Raw genomic sequence first — 19978 nt, 5'->3', positions numbered from 1 at the left:
CAACCCCACTGAGCAGGGAGCCCAACACAGGGCTTAATCCCAGGACCCCAAGATCTGGAGACCTCCACCTGGATTGTTATTACCCTTTATATTCAACATATTCAAGTTGATTTTTCCGCATGTCCTCTGCCCCTCTATCTGCCCTTTCTCCTGTGTGACTCCTCTCACTATTAGCACAACCCAGTCACACCAGCCAGAAGCCTGGGCGGCAATCTTGACTCCAACCCTGGCTCACTCCTGACTTGTCTTACCACGCAACGTTCAACTGCACTTCTCTAAGGAAGGCCACTGATATTTTTCACCCAGATAACTTCGAGAACTTCCGCAGACCCTGCAAAAATCTGAATTTATTCATTCAAAGTGTATTTTTTGATGACCTACTAGGTGCCATCATTCTGATGATACCAAGATGAATTTGCCTAATCTCTGATCTTAAAGATATTAGAGTTCCATAGGGGAACACAACGGAATCACAAGGTCGGGATGCGAGGAAGGTGCCAAATTACAGAGAAGCAGCTCCCTAGGGAGCCCTATGGGCTTTGGGAGTGTCCTCCCTCTGGGTCTCCATTAGATGTGGCAGGTCCAGAGACACATAAGCATTTAGACTATCTTGTTTTGTAACAGATGCTTCCTGCATGGTTTTGCACATACTAGGATATAATGTCTAGTTCTTGCCTAACAAGCAAGTGGTCATCTTTAGCCAGCATAGCTCAGGAAACAGGCTCTCTGCTTTTTGTAAATGACTCTGATTTAAACGGTCACTTTCTACTCATCAGAGTAATGTAATAATCCTGAACCAGTGACTAAGAGAATGGCCTCTTGCCCTTCTGATTGCCATTTTCTTCTTTGTCTCCCAACCTGCTCTCACTTCGCATCTTGTGCTGGGAAGCTTGCTCTTTGCTTCAGGACATGCTTCCTGTGCTCTGAGAATTCTTCCTGTTCTGGAATCTTTCGTTCTGTGCTGTACCAGCAGTTCTAAGAATAGTGCCTGACCCACATAATAGATACTCAATTAAAACTTTGCTGATTAGCACTACCAAAAGAAACAATAAATGCACAGAAAATAACAAATGTTAGCAAGGATGTCGAGAAATTAGAACCCTTGGGCACTGTTGGTAGGAATGTAAAATGGGGCACCCATTATGGGAAATAGTATGGAAAATGCCTCAAAAAATTAAAGATAGCATTACTGTGTGATGTAACAATCCCACTTCTGGGTATTTATCCTAAAGAATTGAAAGCAGGATCTTGAAGAGGTACTTGCACACCCACAGTCACGGTAGCATCATTCACATTAGCCAAGCGATGGAAGAGACCCAAATGTCCATACATGGATGAATGGATAAACAAAATGTGGTGTGTATATGTATATACAATAGAATATTAGCCTGACCTTAAAAAAAGAAATCATCACATGCCACAACAGGGATAAACCTCCAGGACATTATGCTAACTTAGAGAAACCGGTCACAAAAAGACAAACACTGCATGATTCCACATATATGCGGTATCTAAAGTCTCATCAAACACATAAAAACAGAAAGTAGAATCGGGCAGGGAGTTGGGAGGGGGAAGAGAGAGTTGCAGTTCAATGAATCTAGTTTCAGTTTTGCAACATGAAGAGATCTGTTCTAGAGATCTGTTATACAACAATGTGCATTTAGTCAACAATCTATATTATATGTAGAAAAATAGTTAAGATGGTAAATTTTAGGTTATGTATTTTTTATCACATTTTAAAAAAAATATGAGGTAGAGAGGACACAATAAAATGCAGCAAACTCTTAAATCAGAAGAAGAAAGGTTAAAGGCTGTTAGTTTAAAATAAAAGTTTCAATTAATAATCACATAAAGATATATACATTAAATATACATTTGTTAAACCAAATTAAGATCATTCTATCTGTCCTGTGCAATGTGTTTTTCTCACTTCACAACATGGTGGGGACATCTTGCCAGGGCAGTTAAGCAGAGAGAGCCCAGCTTCAGTGTTTTAAAAGGCAGTGGAATCTCACTGAATAAAACCACAGCTTATGTGACCCATGTTTTATCAGTGGATATTTATGCTTCCATTATTTTACTGTTATAAATAATGCTACATGCTATTAATTGTCTTCTTTTACCAAGTAGTCTTTAAGTACCTGGTCTTGATCACTTGATTCACACCTAGGGCTCTGCTCTCCTTCAAAGACGTCCTACTGAATTCTAGCCCCTTGCTTCTAGCTGGTTTCTCTAATCAGGGCATCCATGTTCCCTCTGGCAAAGGCGTTCTCTGCAGGCTGGAATTTCAGGCAGGGTTTTAAAACCTGAATAAGAGTGACTTTTAGGAAGATAAGAACCCTTGATTGTGCAGCCCCTGGACCCTGCCTTTGTCATGCCATCAGCCATCAGTGAAAGGGGCACAGGGGATTACTGTCTATTAAGTTTGTGACCTGTGTTGTGAAGATTACAATGGCGTAATTAGAATGATGTTTTCGAGAGCTTCCAAATTCTCCTGAGCCATATTCGCTTTCAGAAGCCTAGAATCTGTAAATATGCTTTTTCCTCACACTTGAAGTTTCCTTTGCTGAAAATCAGCATCAATATCTGACTAGACCAAACATTTCTCATTACCTAGCATAACATGTAGTAACATTTGAAAGTAATCAGAATATGTTTTTTTAAATAGTAAGTGGTAATAGAGAATGTGAAATTCTTATCCTTTAGTAATATTTGCAATTGCTTGTAACTATCCACTCTCTTTACTTGAGCAAATTTGCTAGAACAGTTTCCCTGTTAGATTGTGACCCACATAAGGGCAGGCATGCGTCTTGTCCTCCGTGACCTTGTTCACGGTTCTAGTGCCAGCAATTGGCAGGGGTTCCAGTCATGGGTAGAGGAGTATTAAATCACTGTTGAAGGAATTAATGTTTGCTGAGGACAGGGACAATAATAACATAGTAATTGTGTGGATGTGAGAAGTATATTCATATGCAGTCATACAATACACAGAAACACACATTTACAGCACGTTTTATAATTACATAATGTAGAAGAATGATTTCAAAGGTAGCAGAAAGGCCTCTCCCTCTTGACCTGCTGAAGGCTCAAAGACCTGGTTGTTTGGCCTAAGATTTTCTCAGCTGAGTGATTTTTCAAGATTCTAAAGAGAAACAGCGCGTGAAATGGGGTCTGCGTGCCTCTGTGCGAAAGGGTAGACTGTCCTTGCCATCGAGAGGAGGTAACTTCAAGATACGCACAGGAGAAGGGGAGCTGGGCACCCATGGGACAGTGTCCCACGTACTTCTTGAGAAAAGAAAGAGTACTCAAGGAACCTGTGAAAATATTTTCCTAATTCAGCCTTTCGTACTGGACTAGCTTTTTGAGAATTTGGACCTGAATATGTACCAAGATAGTGACAACTAGGTCAGTAAGAACAGAAAGAATTTAAGAAGTTGATTATTTTGGCATACTTATACATAATACCATGAAGACAATGGAACATTACTGAAGAACATTTAGCTCAGGTTTTTAAAATATTTTATCTCTTTATTTAAGACAGAATGAGAGAGAGCAAGCATGGGGAGGAGGGGAGAAAGAGAAAGGAATTTAACACTGAGTGTCAAGTTAGACATGGGACTTGAAATATCATGACCCTGAGATCACAACCTGAGCCCAAACCAAGAGTTGGACACAACCAACTGAGCCCCCTAGGCAACCCCATGAAGTTTAGTTTTTAAGCATATATATGTTTCAGAAATGCATGGTAAAAAAATAACTACAGACCTTTTATATACTTTATATGTCGTCCTTCACATTAAGAAATGATGAGAAAGAAATAGAATTTTATCGTTTATGTACCTGAAGTTGTGTGTGTGAATATTAAGCAATTCACCCAGATGAAGAAAAAAGTATTTGATTTCCTACCAATGCTAATGGTAATAATAGCTACAGCTTAGAGCTAGGTAGCAAGCACTGCAGTCCTCACAACCAGCCATGAAATGGGTATGGCTGGAGCACCTGGGTGGCTCAGTGGGTTAAGCCTCTGCCTTCAGTGCAGGTCATGATCTCAGGGTCCTGAGATCAAGCCCCGCATGGGGCTCTCTGCTCAGCGGGGAGCCTGCTTCTCCCTCTCTCTCTACCTGCCTCTCTGTCTACTTGTGCTCTGTCTGTGAAATAAATAAATAAAATCTAAAAAAAAAAAAAAAAAAGAAAAGAAATGGGTATGGCTTCTCTAACATTCAGCTGGGGAAACTCAGATTTATAAGTATTAATTGCTCGAGACAACTAGTTAAGTAGGAATTTAATACAAAGCAAGGTGTCAATGACAAAAAAATTCATGATTTTATTCACTGTACTCTTCTGCCTCTACATTTTGTAGAAAAGCTCATAATTCAGTATTTCATCTAGGCACGTAAAAAAAAATTTTAGATGCTTTGACTTGTTTGATGCGTCAATCTCACTGACAATATTCAAAATTCTTATGATTTCTGTTCTGATTTTTCTGTGGTTTTGAAGGAATAACTATTTTCAAACTTTTTATTTTGAACTAACTTTATTTTTAAATACCCAAAAGGCGATTCTATTTTCTTTCCTGGAAATGCTCAGTTTTAATAGGAGAAATGGATTATAGAATTCAGTGAATCACTTAGGAAAACTGCTTGACAGTTTTGAGCAAACCTTGTGTAACTTTTATGAAACACCTCCAATCAGTTTGTCAGGTAGAATTTCCCAAGCATAATCTTTTTTAGGTTCCGTTGATTCCATTTTTAGGAAAGCCTCACAGTAATAAGGCATTATTCCACAATGTGAAAGCTGTTCTCTCTTTTCCTTTTTAATTGAAGGATCAAGTATTCACACAGGGAGATAACTGCCACATTCAATCATCATCTGGACCTTGGGGGAAAACTTGCCATTGATATTCATATTGCCATGCTGTACTGGAAAAAAAAAAAAAAACAACAACAAATATGTTTGGAGTATCTATATTCACTATACATGTTATTTTCATGACACACTAAAGCACTGTTGTTTAATTCTTACAGTAAACAGAATTCTTCAGTGTACATAGAGATACCTTGTATTAAATTTACATCATATTGTACTTGTATTGAATTTCCTTGGTTATAGATGACAACCTACTGAGCACCTTAGGAAACACAATTTGACAGAACATGATGAAGAGGCACAAAGATATATATCCCAGTGGATGTGCTTTATGGACAATTATGTTTCAGCTTCCCTGTGAAAATTAAACACCTTAAAAATTCTACCATTATGGAAAGAGAAAGGTGATAAACTTGAAACTGCTTACCCTGGCGAGCCAATGGGAATTAAGTATCCATTTTGTGGATTATCCACTGTGGAACTGAAATTGTAGAACTAGATTAAATAACCTGATCCCTTTTTACCACACAGCATTCTATTGTTTCATTTTGTTCTAGCTAGCTTACCAATTACTAGCACCAGAGAGTAAGCAAAAGAAAAGCACAGAAAAGATGAAACAGTGCAACATAAAGTGTTACTATAATTTTTTTATGTTAGATGTATATATTTTTCAGACTTTCTGGATCCACTCTTTGCTCTTTCATTCAGCCCTGTACCCTACAAGGCTGACCTTTACTCAGAGTGTCGATGAGCTTGCTCTCTGTCTCTCTCTGGCTTCCTTTTGGTTTGTCTCTGAGCAGTGGCAGATCAGAGGGTGGGAAGAGAAAGAAGAGAAAGAAGTCGCAGAATTTAAAGCCTTTGTTCCCTTTCGACCCCGGCTCTGGGCTCCAGGGTAGAGCCATATCCCTCCTCCAAAAGCTGCAGCACCCATCCAATGGCCCTTTGCTGTAACTCCAGCTCTTTGTCAGGTTCCCAAATCTGTTCTCAGCCATTCCCTTGCAAATTTGAGGATGTTTACAGGATCCTACTGAACTTACGTTAGCATGGTCTCCTAGGAGTCCTAACTAGGACCTGCTGGGAATGTATTATTACCACCCGGTCTTTCCCTTAACTCTGCCCATAGCTTTGTAAATGAGTTTGAGTTGCTATCAAGTTTCTGCTGAGTCCTTAACTGATTTTTAAATCTCGTATAATCCACACATAACACACAGAATTCGGGGGCTGGGTCTACTGAGAGATGTAAAATGTATTCTGGAAATAGCAAAAGTAAATAAGTAAACAAAAATTCCATCTAGTTGAACTTTGACACCCTAGACATTTTAAAAGCAAATAAGGAGAATGGTGTTCAGAAGTTCTAGATGAAGACTCTTTATCTAATATGTCTGTGATATTTAATTTTTTAAATAATAATCAACTCATTGATACCTCACTGAAATCTTTCTATTAATTATTATGAAGTACTTATTGTAATTAATCAGATAATGATTTTTGACATTTTTCCTTTTGATGAAGTAGGTCCAAGGGCCAAGTTCATCTTAAACACGATTTTCTCAGAAAAATTTAATTTCCTAACCCACCTAGATGAGGTTAGCATCTGCCTTCTCAGCCACTACCATTTTTCCTTCTTTTCCATCTGGTTCTCTTTTAATACATAATCCACTTAGTCTTCCTTCTCACTTAGATTGGAAGTTTTATGAATGCAGGAACCAGGACTGTTCTGGGTATTTCCAGCTTGAAACACAATGTCTGGCACAGAGTAGGTATTCCATAAGTGTTTACTGAGGAATCAGATAACTACTGAAAACCAAATCCACTTAATCCAGCAGATTTCTTTTTTCAAAAAGTATTTGACAGCACTTGGGAAGTACCTGTTCTGTTTTTCCACACTGTGCTCTCTGGACTTCATTGGGGTAGAGAGCAATCTTAAATAGTTAGCACACACATAGGAAACTGCTGGGTGATGACAGAGCATACAAGTAGGGAATACAGACCTGTCTACAACATGCTTCCAAGAGATGGGCAATTTATGTTTTACAAGAGATATGCAGTACATGACACAGGTGAGCATAGGAAGAGATGGTCTAAGGCAATATTTTCACAGCAAATAAGGCTTTAATTTACATGTGAAGGAAGGCACAGCTCTAAGTTCATTCCTCTTATATGCATCACACTTGATTTCTAAGGTACTTGCATATATGCTCACTCATTTGATTTTCACATTAACTATGTCAGGCCACCAGGGCAAGGAATATGACCCCCATTTTATTGATAAGGGAAAAAAAAAGTTTGGAAAATGTGAGCTTCCTAAGTTGTAAAAGTGTGTGGTCATGAGAGAAAGGCTGTGGGCTCTCCCTCCTTTTTTCTAAAAGCTTAATCAAATGACATTGGATGAAATCACAGCTCTTCCATCCCCCCCAAGTCTACCTGGTACCTGACTAGTGTCCATTCTTTGATGTAGCTCTCATCAATACCAGCTAACCATTTACTCATAAACAATGTCAACAGTGATGTCAGGGGCTTGCTCAGGTACACAGTCCTCAGATGGATTCTCATTTATCTTGAGTTAGTGTTGGCTGTGAGGATACAGCCAACATGTAGTTCCTCAGGAGTCCTGAAGACTGACAAAAAGACCCCTGAACTAGCTGCCAACCCCTTTCTTCTCAAACAAAAGCAACCCAAACTGTGGAAAGAAAGGATAAGAGAAGAAAAGAAAGTTGGGGTAGCTATTTTAATATCATATAAAGAAGACTTTGGGGCAAATAGGTAAATTCAAAATGGTAAAAGGGAGAATAAAACTACAAACTCTTCTTTCACCAAAATGTGCTGTAAACAAAGTGCCTAAAGAGATAAGTAAGAGAGTGGGATATAACATTTATAACACACGTAACTTTCAGAAGGCTAGTATTTGGAATACTTAAAGTATTCTTAGGAATCAGTAATAAACTGGGGAGGGAATATAGCCAATAATAATTGTAATAGCATTGTATAGTGACAGATGGTAGCTACACTTACCATGGTGAGCATTGGGTAATGTATAGAACTGTCATATCATTACATTGTATACTTGAAACTAATATAAGATCAACTGTCATCTATAGTTTGATAAAATGTTTTGAAGTATATGAACTTAAACTTAGAAGAAATGAAACCCAAACTCTTTACTTCATTTATTATTTTCCAACACACTTTGTCAATGATAACATATTCTAGATGTTGTTAGAAGAATAATAATAAACTGGGGAAATATCTGAAAAAGCATTTCACAAAAGAACAAAAAGCAAATAGCTAATGAACATAAGGACATGGGCTCAACCTCTTTCATAAGCTGGAAATAAAAAATAATACCAAAAAAGGTACCATTTTACCACATATAATACTGGCACAGTTTAAAACTATGAGTTATACAAGGTCTTTTTGAGGATATGGAACAATGAGGACTCATTGTGGGAATTGGTGCACTTTGAAAAACGGTTGGGTGTTGTCTAGCAAAATTAAATATATTCCAACAGTTTCACTCCAGGACCTATGTGCTAGTAAACTTCACATCTGCCTCAGGACACGAGTACAAAAATGATAACAGATACAGTGACGTAAGAGACAGAACAAGAAAACAATTCAAATGTCAACAGTAGACTAAATGAATGAATTGTATTGTGCAGGAATACGATACAGCAATGGAAATGAGTGAAGTGTGATCACCCTCAACCAGACAGACAGGATTCATGCTTATTATGGTGAACAAGAAAAGAAGCAAAAATATCTTTTTTTCAAGTAGGCTTCACACCCAGCATGGAGCATAATGCAGGGCCGAAACCCATGAGCCCAAGATCAAGACCCCAGCTGAGATCAAGAGTTGGAAGCCCATCCGACTGAGCCACCCAGGTGCCTCCCCCTCAAACTATATATTATATGATTCTATTAGCAAAACATTTAAAAATTCACCAAGCTTAATTATATTGTTTATGAATGCATTCCTAAATAGAAAAGCAACAAATCATTCTTTAGAAGTTAACACAGCTGTCTGTGAGGAAGAGAAAGAGCTGGAATGAGGGAAGACATATAGAAGGTTCATGGGGTGCTGAAGATTTGTGGGGTGCTAGCAATATTTTATTTTTTAACCTTGGTGATGGCTACATGGCTTTCCACTTTTTCATTTGTCTTTGAGATATAACATATTTTATGTATTTTTCTATGTTATGTTTTATCACGTAATTTTAAAAATATAGAAGAAATAGGTGCGTGGAAGTTAGAGAGTGTAATGGTCTGTGCACTGTTGAACCTGAATGTTTCTGCATGTTACACCAACCCGTAGCTCCGACACTTTCTGTCTGGCACTGACTGTGTTATTCAGTCTTTCTCCAACTTGTTTTTCTCCTCTGTAAAGGGAAACTGAAATTTTTTTTTTGCCTTCAAGAGTTTTTCCTGAGGATTGATGGCATCTGATCTAAAACATGAATACTGTTAATTTTTCAGCATAAAGGTCCTTTGACTTTCAAGCGTTTGCCTCCTCTTACTTTGCGTGCTTTCCTATGGAACAGTATTTGTTTTGCATTTTAATGAAATGTTACATGTTGAGATAGTTACAAATTCACATGCAGTTGTAAGAAATCATGAAGAGAGATCTCGTTGACCCTTTCCAGCTCCCCCAGGATACTTTTAAAACTATAGTACATGATCACAACTATGATTTTGACACTGATACAGTCAAGATGCAAAACAGGGGTGTGACTTTTTTTTAATCCCCCAGTTGAAAAACAGTCCCCTTTGAAACCAGTAGACGAAAGGTAAGTTCTTTGGTAGTGGGCTTTTGGAAATCATTCGCACCTGCCCTCACAAACCCTCTCTAAGGTGGATAGACCCTTCTCTTGCCTGCATAGTGACCTATGACACAATGCTGTACTCTAACCCTAACCTCAGCTCTAGCATTATAAATTTATTTTATTAAAGAAAATATATAAAACTGTTAAAGCTATTTCTCTTTTAGAATTCCATACTACCACTGCAATATGGCATTCCCACATCCCTCTCTCAATCATAACTCATTACTGTATATTCAGGAAAAGGAGGCTTTCAACATTTTTTTTTTCTTTTGATATTTTCAGCTGCCCTTTTCCCTACACCTGTGGTCTTCCCTACTCCAGTCTATTGCAACTGTGACTCTAGATTAATTCTTCTAAATATCATGTTTATTTTAACCCCTGGTCAATACACAAAAAATATCCATAGTTCTCCTGTGCATCATAAAATCCCCAACCCTTGGTGTGGCATTCAAGGTCTGAACATCTGTTTGAAGGCTCATTTTCTATTAGGCTTTCACCAGTTACAACAATAACAACAGAATATGGATCTATTCTGGATGTCTTTATTATACCTTGCATTTTCTTGCTTCCAGGCATTGGTAAATGTCATTTCCCCACAAGGAACATCTTCCTGAGACATGGCCTTTTCACATTTTGCCTTTTATGGAAGACCCAGCTGCTTTGTACAGAAACCCCAGCTGCTCTAAAAAGCTTTCAGGACTTACTTAAGGCAGAGTGATTGCCCCTTGCTAGAAGCTCTTGTATGTCTATACCATTTGTTGAGCATAAAATTTTGTGGTGCTTATCACTTTTATTTAGCTCTTCAATTGTTTAATTAGACCTGTGTTTAGCCCCTTTTTACTTCCATAAAGGCAGATATTATTTCTTATTGTTTCTATTCCCCAAAGTACCAAGCATAGTAGCTTTCAGGAATTGACTTCCAGTAGATACACACTAAGTTTCCGTTATGCTCAACTTAATTGCTTGTAGGGCCAGAATGGGTTTGTCAGTGCTTATTTGAGCGGAATTCCTACTTTAGCAGAGAAAGTTAGGCTGGAGATGAAGAAGAGGAGCGGTGGGGGTAGGGAGATGAGATTGCCAGGCTCCAAGCCGGAGTTGATATTTACTTGACCCTAGAAAACAGCTTAGCCTAAGAGTCCGTTCCCCTAACTCAGTAACAAGGCAAATTAACACTTCTTATTTCTTGATGTTGTTAATGTTAATGGAAATAATTCATATCAAGCATATTGCCTATTGTCTGACTCAACATGAGTGTTCAGTACATTTTTTAATAATAAAGTGTTTAAAATGTCAAAAACACACAGCATTTTTAGAACTTTACATTTAACTTTTTTTCAAACCTATTCATATATGTCTTGTACTCCTACTTAAAGAAGGAAAGTGCCTCCTTAAGCTTCACTTAAAATGTGCACTGGAAATTCATTAGTTTTTGTTATATACTTTAGAAATCTGAGATCAATTAAAATTGTTGTCTTAATATGTATTTGAGACTTAATTGCTAAATGTATGTTATTGGAACTGAATTATACAATATTTTATATAATACTAATTAATTTACATTAAAAAGTCTGTTAGTGAGAAGTTATGACATCTGCCTACCTATCTTGGTAAGAAATGCATTGTTATTTTCAAATGGTATCTCTTATTGTCCACCAATTTGCCAGGCAGTTTGACCATATGTCCTTAACATGGATTATATCACTAATGGCCTTGCCCAAACCAGATCAAAGGAAATACTTGCACTTGTCTCAGGCTCCTTTTTGTGGCAGATGTAGGCACCAGCTCTAAACCATGATGGCATCCCACTTTGGCCTGACCTTGAGACCTGGTGACTAGCTATTGAGACCTGGAGCTAAAGGCAGAAGACCCAGAGAGATCAACATCATGAGTCTGTTCCAGCTTCACAACGTACTCACGTTGACCCCAGCTTCCCAATCCTGGGATGGGGAACTCTCATCTTGCTAGTACTCAGCAAAGGTCTGACTGATCACTGACTGCATGTGGCATTTTTGGATATGCATTTTGAAAAATGGCCCTCTGTCTGTAGTATAAAGAATGAATTGTATGGAAACATGAATAATGCATCAAAACATGAGGGTGGCTATTATTCTCGGATAGGAGATGATGGCAGAATGGACTAGGTGGCCATGAGTATGGTGATGGGTGACGATCAGTTGGGAATGTACAGTCTATGTGACTCGATGATGGACTTGGTATGGTGGGGGAGGCAGAGGAGAGGAGAGAGTCCAATATGACTTAAAGGCTAGATGACACTTACCCAGTGTACACTTGGATTCTACAGTTTAGATCTATAATTGACCTTTTAGTTCTTCCCACAAGTGCTGTCAAATTGTGGTTACTTACCGAACGCTGGGTTACTCTGTAGGTACGCGTGCATGAGCGCGTGTGTGCGTGCTCACTCGTGTGAAAGCTGGACTTGAGTTTCACCCACCTTTTCATTCAGATGCATCCTCCATACTAAAAAGTTTCTGAGCAGTTGAATAAACTGTCACAAATCTCATTTAGTTTTATTCTCAGCCCATTTGCCATGCACTCACCTTGCTCAAAGCCCTTCTCTTAGCAACTGTGTTATTTCTTTATACCTAGTTCTGGATGTCACGGTTATCTAGTTTCTTAGCATTGCTTGCTAAGGGTTGACTTGCTTAAGTCAGGTAGACAAAACAAAGAAGAAACCGTTGAGAGACTGTCACTGAGGGAGAAAGGAGAACTCAAAAAGCAGACATAAGAATGGGTTAAGTGTAGCCACTGAGGATGTGAAGGGTAAAAGCTGGGTAAGTATCCTAGATCTCATGGTCCCTGAGGGTCTACTGAATTAGAGAATATACTCTTTGGTGTCCATAATGCATGGTTTGAGTCATCACGAGATGATTCAATTATATTCATTATAGTCTGTGTGGGAAGACAGGTGAGTACTGTGGAGTCCTTGCTGGAAAGATTTCCTCTAAAATTGGTTAAAATTCTTAAAAGTTTGTACTTAAGGAATGAGATTTAGTTATAAAGAAAATTAACTTCTATGAAATGTGTCATTTCCCAATATGTCAGATAAATGAGATATTATGCACATAATCCTAGCATAAAAGAAATTCTCTGTTCCCCAATTATGTAAGAAAACGGAAATATTGATTTGGGTACTTTCTATGTCATTGTTGAAAAGCAGGTCAAGTAGATAGCATTTTGAGGGTCTTACAATTTCTTTAAGAGCCTCTCCAACACGTTATTTGCACATAAGATTTTTTTTTTTTTTTTGGTGAGTATTAAAAGATTGCTTAGCTGAGGGCCTGGCACATCATAATTTCTTATAATGATTATTACTGTGATTTTATCCATTTTTTCTTCTCTTAAATTTCTTGTGACTATTTAGTTTTACATTATATATCTTTCATTTCTTAGTTTTAATTCATCTGTGCTTTTGTGTGTTGATTATTAAATGGCATTAAACCAAATACTTTCTGTAAATATTATCAGAATTATCAGAGATGGTCATACTAGAATAAAGGAGAAAGGTGACAGTTGTACCTTTTTGGTGTAGTCAAAGGGCTACATGACAGTAAAATACTGTTACCCCAAAATTTGGAAATGAGGGAAATAGACCTGCTCTTAAAAGATAAACTATACAACGTTATCCTCTTCAAGGAAAATAAGTCCAAGTAGTAGCTTTGTTTAAAAAGCACTAGCTCAAAAAATTAATAAATAAAAAGTATTAGCTCGTTCAAATATAAACAGCTTTAATCCTAAAGGATGTACTGACCAAGATCTAACTAGTGAAACAGAAAATGTGCTAGGATTGTAAGACAGACTGTGTTTAATATAAGGAGTTGATTACAAATGTGTTGGAAGGGCTGTAGAAACAAAAATGGTGATTGTCAGAGCGCTGCTAACTTCCCTGGTCCTTGGCTTCTGAGTCGGCCTCAGCTGTTGTTAGTTGCTGGATTTGCTGATTTGGTGCTTGAACCATCAGGAGGTACTGCCCCAGCCCAAGCTAAAGGGCCACCTAGAGTCCACTACTGAAGAAGCTGGAAATGCAGAAGAGGCATTTCTGCTGCTGACACTGCTTGAGGCCACAGCTGCTTTGTCCCTCTGCTGACTTCTCAACAGTCAGCAAAAGCCTCAGCGCTTAGAGCTACAAGTTGGACATTTTCTGTCTTCCTGTTTCTGCCCAGCTTGCAGTGCCTCCTACTGGAGAAATCCAAGAGGAAGCCGGCAAGTCAGAGGGCTGCAAATACAGGGGATGGATTGTCAAGCCCAGCGCAGACTGTAGACCTGCGGATGTGGGGCTGTGGGCAGATGAACCGGATGAATGACCAGATGATTCAGCACCCGGGCATGCTCCTCTGGCTTCCACTACTTTCCATGACCAGCAATAATCACTGCATGCTTCCGCCTAACACCCTACTCTGCTTTATACAAGGAAGAAGCTCTCACCCTCTGTCATTGTAGTCCACCTGGGTTCATGGCCCCTTGAGTTTAGACACGACCGACCTAGAAATCCTGCAACATAAAAACTAAGATAAAATTAATACCCGTTAACTTTCTTCATACAAATCAGCAGGGAAAAGGAGAGGAGAAAATTAGTTATTCTATACAAATCTTTATGTAATATGAACATAATAAAACATGAAGTAACACCTACAATTCTCATTTCCGTAACTAGTTTAAGGCCACAGTTGACATTTATAACCTCTTCCCTTTGCCCTCAGCCAGCAGCTCATCTGTTTTAGAATCTTGACCTAGAAAGGTAACCCAAACCTTCATGACTGAAGGGTGTGTGCGTTTAGTGTCAGCCCCAGGAAGCCAATTTCTCCTTCCACACAGTAACTTTTTTTTTCTTTTTTGCCTGTTGATTTAGTGGCATGAGGATCCCAAATTGCCGGGTAATATTCTGTTTCTAATTTAGCGGTAACCTGCGTGCAGCCCATAGCTAAGTATTCCTCTTTGTGGCTGGAGAATGCAAACATATTTTATGTAGGTTATTAAGTGTAATAGTAAGAGGAAGCACTCTGCCTACCTTCTCTTGATCCTCATTTCCACATTTTTCACTGTAGAAAACCCTGGCTCAAATCATGTACGAACCCTCAGGCGTCATCACCCAGCCTCAGCTGTAATGCGGGCTTTAGGAGGCTGTTCCAGCAATCTCTTAGGCTATGGGTTGATGAAGTATATTATTAGATGAGTAACTTTTATGACAGTAACTCACTCCCTACTTGTTTTGCTATGAACTGATTTTTAAATCCAAAGCAGTCTTGTAAAGGATATCCTGAAAATGGGGGCAGCATTCTATAAATTTGCAGGTGATGGTGATGCCAAACATTGTGAGATTCTGGAAGGGAGCGATTTCCTCCCAGGAGAAAGGGACACTCGGGAAAAAGCTCCTGATGTCCTTGGTCCCACCAAGAATGCTATCCCTAATGCAATGATGGGTGAAGGTTTGATCTTCCTTTAAGACATTAATGAGACCAAATTTGGAGTTCCTAGGCTGAGACAGGCCTCTTGGAAGCCAGCTGAATTCCTTGACAACCTTGACTGTGCTAGAGCCTCTTTCAAGACTCGTTCCTTCTCCAAATCTATCTCTGAGCTATTCTTGAATATCATCTTTTTACCAAGTCTCTTTTCATACTTCAGGTAGAGAGTTATCTCTTTTTTCTATAGCCTTACATTTTCCCTCTAGATTGGATGCTGATATCTTTATTCTGCTGTGTGTTCATTAATTTATCCACTCAATCAATATACATGTAGTACCTACTATGTTTTAGGCATGGTGTTAAGTCTAGAAATAAACAGGTAAGGAAGAGTCAAGATTGCCTTGGGGATCCTACAGAGAGGCAATTAAACAGCCACTGTGAACTTAATTTCACTTTGAAAGAAGTTCTAATTTAGTATGTAAGCAAAGTTTTATTTCTCAATGCTTGATCAATTTGGGGATTCCATAATTCCAGGGAACACAGATCTTTAACTTCCTTTTAATAAAAATATTTTGACTACATAATCCAAATGACCATATACAACAACTATTTAATTTCACGTATCTCTACTAGTTGATTTCATGAAAAGACACATAAACTTCCTTCTGAAATAAATTTTAGTTGATCATTAAAACCAGTAAATCACAGTTTCTCTAACCCATTCATGAGTGTCTCATGACTACTCTTTGTGCAATTTGTATTAAGGTGTTTATGGTTAGGTTATGTAATATTGTGGTTGAGAACATGGGTTCTAGAGTCAGACCTCCTAGGTTCAAATTCTGACTCCGGCACAGGCCAGCTATGTGATTTGGAGCAAGTTACCTAATCTGTCTTGCCTGAATTTCTTCATCTATGTAATGATCATAATGATATTGCCTCTGTTCTGGTGGTACTGCTAGGAGAGGGTTAAAAAGGAGTTCACACACAACAGGTGCTTAGAACAGTGCCTGATACATCCTGAGTAATGTATAATGCCCTAACAAATAAGGACATTTGACTTCTAGAGCACATCTACTAAGGATATCACTTTAGAATGCAATACAAATTATAAGTGTACTTAATTTATTCATGTTTTATCTGGAACACAAATGATAGCTCTTCACATGCTAATGCATGTAATATGAAGAGTCTCATACTGGGGCTCTTGGGTTCTATTTCTGTCTCTGTACTAATTAGCTTAACAGTTTGATATTTAGGGGTTTAATGCCTGTTTTATCCTTTGGAAAGAGACAGGGTTTAGACTGGGGAAAGTATCAGATACTGTGATTCAGTAATTCCATGAAATTAGAAATCATATCAAGAAGTGCTTGCTTTCTTAAGACATTCTTTGCTATTGTCTGGTAGTCATGCTAAAGGTCCATTATTATCTTCCCAGGTGTTATCACAAGCTATGGACTGTATCTGGATGGTATATTAATTCACAATTCCTCAGAACTCAGCTGTCATGCTTATGGATTTGCTCCTTGGAGCTTACATTCCTTCCGAGTCCAAGCATGCACGGCCAAAGGTTGTGCTCTGGGCCCACTGGTGAGTATCCACATTTACATTCTGGGAATGTATCTGATGTCAGATGACAGTGAATATCAAGGAAGAAGTAAATGGTGGTGACTCACTCTGTGCACAGCTAGGCTTTCAAGCAGGATGGGAGATTTTCTTTTTATAAAATTTTATTTAAGACTTAGGAAGAGTTTATATTCAACATAAATTTCAAGACTGTGCATAGGTCTAGTGAAGGACAGAATCTGTATTTCACTGAAATTTTTCAAGGTAAGTTGGCTGGGTTAGCAGAAGGACATTCGATTTTGTTTAGTTTAGTTACATATTTATTTCAAGTGGATGTTTTTCTTTCTAATAATGGCTCAACAACTAAGTAATTTATGATTAAAAAGTGAAAACAATTGAAAGTCCATGATTGCCACAGTAGGGCAACACAGATGCCCAGAAAGTATGTCAGTCAGTCAGAAGTTTGAACTTGTCTCATCTAATAGAATAAAATAGATTTATATCATCAGTGTGATACAGTTTCATAAGAACCGTATTTAAAACTGCGTGCTTTTGATATCCACATTTCAGAAATCTATGGTGTGTATTTCATTAGCAGTTAAAAGATTGACAAATCATGCTCTTTATTTTTTAATATAATTTTTAAAACTCAATAGTGTATAATTGTCATAGACCAGCATGACATTCGTTAGCTTCAAAACATCAGATTTTATTTTTGTACATTTTTCTTAATTAGATTTCGCTTCTTTTAAGGGAAATGCTCATTACTTTTAGATATTTTCTGGCAATGTTTGCTAATGCTCTATCATTTTAATGCACTCTGTCTTCACTGGAAAGTGTATTATATAAATATTACCTTGGAAAACAGCTCTACAGTTTCATTTTTGCTTCCTTATTTTTGATCACACCTTCCATTTCGTTTCAGAAGTTGGTTGCTTTCCAAGCTGCTAACATCATCTTTTGGTGGAGCTGAGCTGTAGTCTTTACTGCCATTAAGTATTTTATAGCTCAGACCCTCTGACGATTACTTACTCTTAAAAGCAGGAATGGCAAGAGGCCAGCTCTTCTTCTCCATTCAAAAGAAAAAGCAAAGAAACACGAGAACACTTCACATGAGCTTGAAACCTAGACTCTTTCAAAAATATAAACAGCACATGGTTCTGGCTACTAAATTGGCTCCCACACTGTCTCTTGATGTTCTGGCAACTTGAAACAAGGGGGACATGGTTATTGATCTGTGTCTTGTGCAGATAAGATAGTAGGCGATGTTAACTTTAAGAAATCAAATGCCACAGTGCCCTGACGGGAAGGGAGAAAACAGAATTGTATTGTAAAAGCTGCTCTGCCATGGCCTTGTACATTCTAGACTCAGTCCTGACATCAAGCATGGTTATTTTCTCCCCTTGGTACTTTTCTTTATCCTGTGCTCAGTATGCAAACGCTTTTCCCAAGTCAATGATCCATCTCTAATCACTGGGATTGAACAACAATGTCTTTATTTAGAACAAGTCAACTCTGTGCTGCCAAGAAGTTAAAACCTACAGTTTTCAATTGATTTCTAAAATATTTTTGTACCAATTACAGTATGCCCTTAAGAGATTACATATCTGAATATTTTAAATCACCCAGGATATCTACCGTAGTCATGAATGATAGTCCAGATTCAGATACACACATCCCTTAAGGGTATTCTTTATCTAATGCAGTGTTACAACAAGCATTTCATTGAAACAAAAAATTCATGATTTCTGTTTTTAGATCTTTTGCTGGCAGAAATTGAAAAATAAATTTTTTGTGAGTCTATTTTTTTGTTCGCCTAACAACATTTTTAATGATAATTCTTAGTTTTTGGAAAAGAGAAGCCTGTTTATTTTACATCTTTTTCATGCATGCAGGGAAATACTATTCTCTGTTTTCTCTGTGACAAATATGATCTGTTCCTGAATGTGGTATGGTTCACCCTCAAAACTGGCAAGCTGAAATAATAAAGTGGATAAAAGAGTAAAAAGGACAAGTTTGATAAAATAGAGTGTTTTAAAATTAAAAATGCATACATATTTTCCACATTTTTACCATTTTAATGTAGTATTAGCTCAGTATGTTCTGTTTTTACCCCTACCGGTTTATTACCTGTTTTTGTGATTTGGTAAGAATTACTCTGTACCCATCTGAAAAAAAGATTTTTTTTTTTGTGGTTTGTTCAGTTCTCAATTTATACAACGTATTTGGCTTTTAAAGAAATTCCAGTGTTAAAAACAATTTATAATGCCTTTGATCCTAATTTTATGATGCTAATATGCATTGCCAAATTTAATCTAGTAATTGAAGTTTTATAAGTGTTTGAAATAATGAAAAATTAACAGAAAATGCAACAGAAAATAACTTTTTAAGAGCTATCCTTGCTTCCAATTCTATTGTGAGTTATATTAGAGAGAAACCCTTCACATTGTTATTATAATATGATGCACTGAATATGTCCATAGGATAATCACTCTGCTTTTTGTTTGTTTTTTTCCACTTAGCTAATGTTAGATAACACTGGTAGAGTCTAAGATTGGGAATTTTATGACTGTGTCTGGCCTTGGAACATTCATTGGATTCAATTCTCTAAGGAGCCTCTTAAGGATGAAATGTGAAACTATAGGTCACTGCCATGGGATATAGTTAAAAAGCTGCTTTGGGTTCTTGGTGATGCATGTTTGTACACGTAAACACACCTATACACATATCACCTTTTCACATTTGTTTTTTCCAAAGAAAAAAATTTATTATATAAGACATCTAAATCTTCAGGGCAATATGCATTTGTCAAGAAAATCCTAAATGGGAAATCTACCTTAAACCTGCTATTATTCCTCGTGCCTCCTTGGCAAACATACTTATTCTACTATGCCTTAGATTTTTCAACTCTTACAAAAGGAAAATAATGCCCATTTTAAACAGGATTGATGTAAAATTTTCAGTGAAATATTTATGCAAAGATTTCTGGTACATGATAAGAGTTTTATTAAAGATGAAAATTTTATTAAAATGTTTATATGTTTTCATGGCACATTTATTCTCAAAACAATTTATTTTCTGTGTCAGGGGAGGTTTCCAGCCTTCCAGAATGCCTTTTCCCTAACATTCTTTTTAAGGCAAGATAGATAAACAAGGAGGTAATTTTTTTTTTTTTTTTAATAAAAGACCGAGTTGAGGGGTGCCTGGGTGGCTCAGTGGGTTAAGCTGCTGCCTTCGGCTCAGGTCATGATCTCAGGGTCCTGGGATCGAGTCCCGCATCGGGCTCTCTGCTCCGCAGGGAGCCTGCTT

At 37.7% G+C, this 19978-nt stretch overlaps 1 protein-coding gene across 1 annotated transcript in view; it reads left to right on the top strand.

The window, feature by feature from the left end:
• USH2A (usherin) overlaps positions 1-19978 on the top strand; it is a 673955-nt gene that overhangs the window by 342294 nt on the left and 311683 nt on the right. Inside the window, exon 35 of the mRNA XM_059413329.1 lies at positions 16542-16693. Coding sequence (XP_059269312.1) covers positions 16542-16693 — 152 coding nt within the window. The remainder of the gene's footprint in view (positions 1-16541; positions 16694-19978) is intronic.

This window comes from Mustela nigripes, chromosome 10 (genome assembly GCF_022355385.1).
Source record: "Mustela nigripes isolate SB6536 chromosome 10, MUSNIG.SB6536, whole genome shotgun sequence".
NCBI lineage: Eukaryota > Metazoa > Chordata > Mammalia > Carnivora > Mustelidae > Mustela > Mustela nigripes.
The sequence above is the reverse complement of the archived record's forward strand: the minus strand, read 5'-3'. Positions and strand labels throughout refer to the sequence as shown.